The 6,000-nt window shown below is 32.1% G+C and overlaps 1 protein-coding gene across 2 annotated transcripts; it reads left to right on the top strand.

Annotated features, from left to right (window-relative positions):
* Positions 1-3,372: 3,372 nt before the first annotated feature.
* LOC112029564 (growth-regulating factor 10) lies at positions 3,373-4,776 on the top strand. 2 transcript variants are annotated; one of them, XM_024062250.2, is made up of 3 exons: positions 3,373-3,558; positions 3,660-3,962; positions 4,130-4,776. In XM_024062250.2, the coding sequence occupies exons 1-3, from the start codon at positions 3,510-3,512 to the stop codon at positions 4,486-4,488; spliced, it is 711 nt and encodes a 236-aa protein (XP_023918018.1). In that variant the 5' UTR covers positions 3,373-3,509; the 3' UTR covers positions 4,489-4,776. The 2 variants fall into 2 exon arrangements, with proteins under 2 accessions (XP_023918018.1, XP_023918017.1); XM_024062249.2 differs by having other exon boundaries at positions 3,657-3,962.
* The last annotated feature ends 1,224 nt before the right edge of the window (positions 4,777-6,000 follow it).

Here is a 6,000-nt window from a genome sequence, read left to right as displayed (position 1 = left end):
GGTTTCGGAGGTATTTCGGCCATCTTTTAGGTTTTAGGGGTATTTTGGTAATTTTTAGGTTTCGAGGATATTTTGGTAATTTTGTAGGTTTCAGGAGTATTTTGGTCATTTTTTTAAGTTTAGCGTGTATTTGGGTAATTTTGAGGTTTTTTTAGGGGGAGGGGTATTTTGGTCATTTTTAAGTCTTGGGAGTATTTTGGTAATTTTAAGGTTTTGGGGTATTTTGGTCATTTTCTTAGGTTTCATGAGATATTTTGGTTATTTTTTAAGTTTTAGGGATATTTGGGTTATTTTCTATAATTTTAGATTTTCTGTTGTTTATTTAAATTTTAGATGGGTTTAGTGAGTTTATTCGTTAAGATCCACGTAATTAATTACAACCTAATGGGTTTTTACCCATTTAACGTAAATATTCAAATGAGTTGAGTTAAAACTTATCGAAATTAGATGGATAATTGGTGGATTCATGAATATGGATAAAAATTACCACCCCTAAAGAGAATAAATACCTCCACTTAAACAACTTAATCCAATCACAATGCAACACATGTCCTGGGAAAGTATAGTTATCGTAAAAAGATTAGGAATAAAACTTAAGCTATTTTTAAGTTCCTCAATTGAATTTAAAAATGCATTAACGCTCTTTGAAGAAAAACATTATGTAAAGATAGTTTTTCATATTTTCTAGTATTTGGTAGCATTAAAATAAATGAGTCAAAGGAAAACTATCTTTAATCAATATAAATAATATGGTTTATTTTTAAAGATTGTTTTTCACTAATACTTTTTAGAAAACAACTCTATTTCACAGCAACCCAAAAAAAGCAAAGTTAGAGATTTTTTTTCAACTCATTTAAGGTTGCTACAAAATATAAAAAAATTAGATAGTTTTATAGAAAATAATTTTCTGAAAAATGACTTATTTTTTAGAAAATGTTATTGCTAAAACAAATAGAGCATAAGTTTTGTCCAAAAGTAGTGCTCCACGACTTGCAGTTATAGTTGATGTCCAACTCGGCAACCAAAGTAAACAAGTGCAGGTGTCTGCGACATGTCGCATGCCACCATAATATAAATGAACTAGGGCCCGTTTGGATGCAGCTGAAAACTGAAAATTGAAAACTGAAAACTGAAAACACTGTAGCAAAATAATTTTTAAATGTGTGAATAGTATCGTGGGACCCATTTTTAATGAAAAAGTTGCTGAAAAGTGAAAATTGTGGATCTGTGAACAGTGCACAAATGTACTGTTCATTAACAAAAGTCAACAAGTGCAGATACTGTTCATTGAACAGTAGCCGCACAGTACCGTAAACAGTATATTTACAGTTGAAAAGGTAAATTTATACGGCTGAAAGCAAAAAAAAAAAGAAAAAAAAAAAGAAAAAACGCAAACACAAATCGTAAACGCTGAGGCCAAACGGTCTCCTAGTATAATTCGACCTTTTTTTTTGGTAATAAGAATAATTCGACCTGTGTCTTCACAACTTGCTTATCATGGTGGTCATGGCTCACGTGAATCTTACGGAATTTCATGTCTTCCAGACAATATAATAATACACGCGGTCTGGATGCGCTTCAGATTAAACTGCACAAGTGGGAGACGGAAGCGAGGCCAAGACAAAAGCTCTTTGTCAGACAATGACATCATTCAGCTCCTATATAAATATAAATATAAATATAATATTGCAACCCTACTTCACTTCAAGACCTGGAAATTCTGATCAACGCGCTTGCTTCTGCGGCAGCTTCTGCAATTTCTGACAGTCTCAGCAGTTGCAGTCTTACCACTCTCACCTCAACCAGGATCAGCATCAGGTGCAATACTTAGGGTATTGCACTTGGTGCAATACCTCAATTTTCTTCATAATTTTTTTAACTTTTTTCACTTTTTAATTTTAATTTTTTTACTCTTTTTTAATATATTTTATTTAATGGCTGAGATTGAAAGTTGCTTTTTCAACTTTCAATCTCAGCCTTTAATAAACTATTGCACCAGGTACAATACCCTAGGAATTGCACCTGATGTGAATCCCCTCAACCATCATCACTTTCTATGTCTTTTTGTGGGAAGAATAAATCTAGATTTATACCTTTTTTTTCCCTTTTTTTCATAAGGATAATAAACGTAAGAATTAAGAAAAAGAACCTATTTTTTTAATAAATTAAATTGCAAATTATATTTTAAAGGTGTTTGAACTTTCGATTTTATATCTTTAAATTTCAAATTTCAAATTTCAAATTTTATCTTATAAAATTTTTGAACATTTAAATTTAATCCCTTGAAACTTAATTTTTCACATCATCTTTGTAGCCTAAAAAGTTGGATAATTTAAAATAATATAGTATAGTAAAAATGATGTGACATTATTTCAGCAGATGAACTAAACAAGCTTAAAAAATCTATATAGCACTTAAAAAAAATGTGGATTAAATGAATGCTAATGCAAACAGAATAGGACATTTAGATATAAAATTTAAATTCTCAAACTTTAGGGTGTAAAATTTAAATACTTTCAAATTTTAGAAGACTAAGTCCAAATTCTGAAATTTTAAGATGTAAAATTCAAATATCTCTAAATTTTAAGGGTTTAATTTGTAATTTAACATTTCTATTTTATATACAAACTTTTTAAACATCATTATCTTTTTTTTTAGCACTATTTTATTACAATATTATTTTATTATTCCAAATCTTTTACCTTTCTTCCTCTTTTAATAATGAAACCAAAAGAAAAAAAAAAACTATTAAAATATTTATTTGCAAAGCTAAAATAATTGTTTATATTTGAAAAGTTTTTTAGCACAAATATACAAATATATTTTTCAACAATGATATATAAATTGATGCAAAAGATTTTGAGAGTTAATTAGGCAAAATGTAGATCTTATTCTATTTTACAAAATACTGCCATGAATATTCTGACGATGGGAAATAAAGGTCACGTTGAAGATGCTTCAATTTAGTGATTACCATTACTGTAATTTATAATATAAAATTGTTAAATAGTTGTATTACTATCAATCACACAATTTTTTAAAAATAGTTTATTAAATAATTTTTTGGTAGAATTATTAAAATTATATATTGTAAAAATAACAACAAATAAAAACAGTACTGTTATGATAGATTCACATGGATGTTGGGGTAAATACTTTTCTGTTCAGAACTAGAAAGGTAAAAGAAGTACAGTGATAATCCAAGGTGATTGTCAATTACTCCACTCGCAACAGTTGTGGTGGAGTGGGGTGGGATAGGTCATAGGTGGGCAAAGAGGACAACAGGTACGTGTGGTGTCAGAGCTACCTTGTCGTTTTGGAAACATATTTTTATGTTTATATAATAATTCTCTTTTGGTCGTCCATCCCACGGGCTGTGCCAATCTCTCTGACTTGGGAACTGAGATCTATATGGTCTGTTTACACTGTGCTTCAGAGTTCAGACTTTATCCCTGCAGTTACTTTTGCTCAGTTACTTTGACCATCCATCTTGATGCTCTGAGCTTAAAATGGAGCACCGAACCCCACCTCCTAAGATTGCTCGTTTCACAAATACAGGTACTCATTCTCAGTATTCCATCACAATTGTGCAATTATTCTGATGCTTTTTGTTTGATTGTTAAATTTTAATCACTATTTTTTTTTTGTCTTAACAGTAGGGATTGGACCAACTAGTTGTGATAATTCTTGGGACATGAATACCATTGGATTTGGATCAAACGGAGCTGATGGCTCAACTCCAGTTGGGCTTAATCTTGAGCTTGGACGTGGGTCTGGACACAGCACAAAATCGCGTGTTTTCACCATTTTTCAGCTGCAGGAGTTGCAGCTTCAAGCACTCATTTACAAGTACATCGAAGCTGGGCTTCCAGTGCCACATCATCTTCTTCTCCCTATATGGAAGAGTGTTGCTAACGTATTTGGTGGTCTCAATGATGGGGTGCCTCTAGGCTACACTAGCTGTAAGTACCTCAAATCATCACCCTTCTGTCTCATTGATGGCATTCTACATGGGATTTTTTAAGTTTCAATATCTCTAATATTCTTCAATTTGCTTAATGTCCATGAGATTTGAATTGGGTTGGTTTATTTGTTTATTTATTTTTGTTAAAATGTTCTTTGCCCCCAGTTCTGGGGCCTAGCCCCTTGTCTTGGGACCATAGAATGGGCATGGATCCTGATCCAGAGGCTGGGAGATGTAGAAGAACAGATGGGAAGAAATGGAGGTGTAGCAAGGAAGTTGTTCCACATAAAAAGTACTGTGAGAGGCACATGCAAAGAGGCCGTCAGCGTTCAAGAAAGCTTGTGGAACCTGCTCAACCTACGACTTGGGATGCTTCTAGCTCAAACACCAACCTCTCTATTTCACTCTCTGTGAATAGCAGTGGCAGCAGCAGCAGCAGCAGCAGTAGTTTCTCTCCAAGATTGGGGTTCTCTCCTGAGAGTGTTATTCATGGAGGTAGGTACTCAGAAAACATTGCTCTGTAAGTATTGAGAAGTGCCTTTTTTGGGTAGGTCCGTGTATTCCAAAATTTAGTTTGGGGTTTACATGTTTTCTCAACCGGGGGGGGGGGGGGGGGGGGGGGGGGTGCTTGGTCGGTGAATTGTTTCAGTTAGATGAAACAATTTTGACATAGGTACTGTAACGTTATTTAGCGAAGGGATGAAAAAACTCATGGGCTCCACCTTTAATCAGCTTTGGCCTTGGGACAAGAATGTTTGTTGCTTATTAATTTTTGGTTTTTGTTTTATCTAATCTTTTTATATGTTTGAAAATTCTATTGAGCAAAAGCCCTAGTTCAAATTTTATGGTATTTATAAAAAAAAAAAAAAAAAATTAAAATTTTTGTCACTTCTGTGTGCTATAAACTAGGCGAATTTTGTGAGTATTGGATGTTTAGCTCGACAATAAATATAACATGTTCAAGTTCAAAAAAAATTACATTATTATATCCATATTAAGCATATAATCAAGCCCATTTGGTTTGAACATATTGGTTCCAATTTCTAATTAATCAAAGGCTTATTAAGATATGAGTTTATTTTTCAAATCCAAATCAAGCCCATCACCAAGGCCTATAAACCAGCCTAAGCTTGACTTATCTTTTTGTCAAGTCCTATAAACAACTTGCTCACGAACAATTTTTTTTCTTCTTTTTAGATTTGGTTTGTTTATTAAACAGACCTTAAATTAAAGGTTAATCTTAGTTTGTTCATAAGTAAATAAACATGAACAAACTTTTTATCATGTCAAATCTAAGTTGCAGCTTAGTTCTTACTTTTGTTTCGGTAATAAATTCTCACCATTATTCTCTTTTTCCATTTTTTATCAAAAGTTACCCCAAAAAAAAAAAAAAAGAGTTAAAGTAGGACTAAGACGTTGGCAATGGCATATTGGCATGTATAGTTTAAAAACATTTAAAAAAAAAATTAATAATTTAGAAAAAACAAAAAAAAGAAAAGAAAAAGACAAGAGATTTAATCATCTTATTTATATTCGATAGTGTAACTAGTGTTAAGCAGCCTAATACATCGGCATTGATTTGCATAGTTGTGAATGACAATGTGAGCCCAGGAAGCATTCGGTTAAATTGAGATATCTCTTCTAATTTTTCAACGAGTTCAGTCCAGCTATGGGCTGCAGCCCGGAGGGATGGTGAAATTCAAGTCACTTGTCTCTGGTTAATGAGGCATTCACGTAAGTCAATTGTGTTACACTTCGAATTCTAATAACTGTTCGGTTAAACTACACTTTAAACCTTCTTCAAAATTATGGTTTGCTTGTAAACCGTTATTTCAATTTTTAAAATTTACAATTGAAATCATCAACTATTATAACGATGTCAATATGTCAATTTCGTTATAATATGTCTCAAAATGAGACTTATTATAACGAAATTGACATATTGTTATTTTTATTATTTTAGGTGAGTTTATAGTGAAAAATAACAACGAGACTCTCACTGTTATTTTTCACTATTAACTCATCTAAAGTATTAA

Source organism: Quercus suber, unplaced genomic scaffold (genome assembly GCF_002906115.3).
Source record: "Quercus suber isolate HL8 unplaced genomic scaffold, Cork oak 2.0 scaffold_70, whole genome shotgun sequence".
NCBI classification, from domain to species: Eukaryota; Viridiplantae; Streptophyta; class Magnoliopsida; order Fagales; family Fagaceae; genus Quercus; species Quercus suber.
Note: the sequence above shows the minus strand (reverse complement) of the source record. Positions and strands in the feature narration are given on the sequence as shown.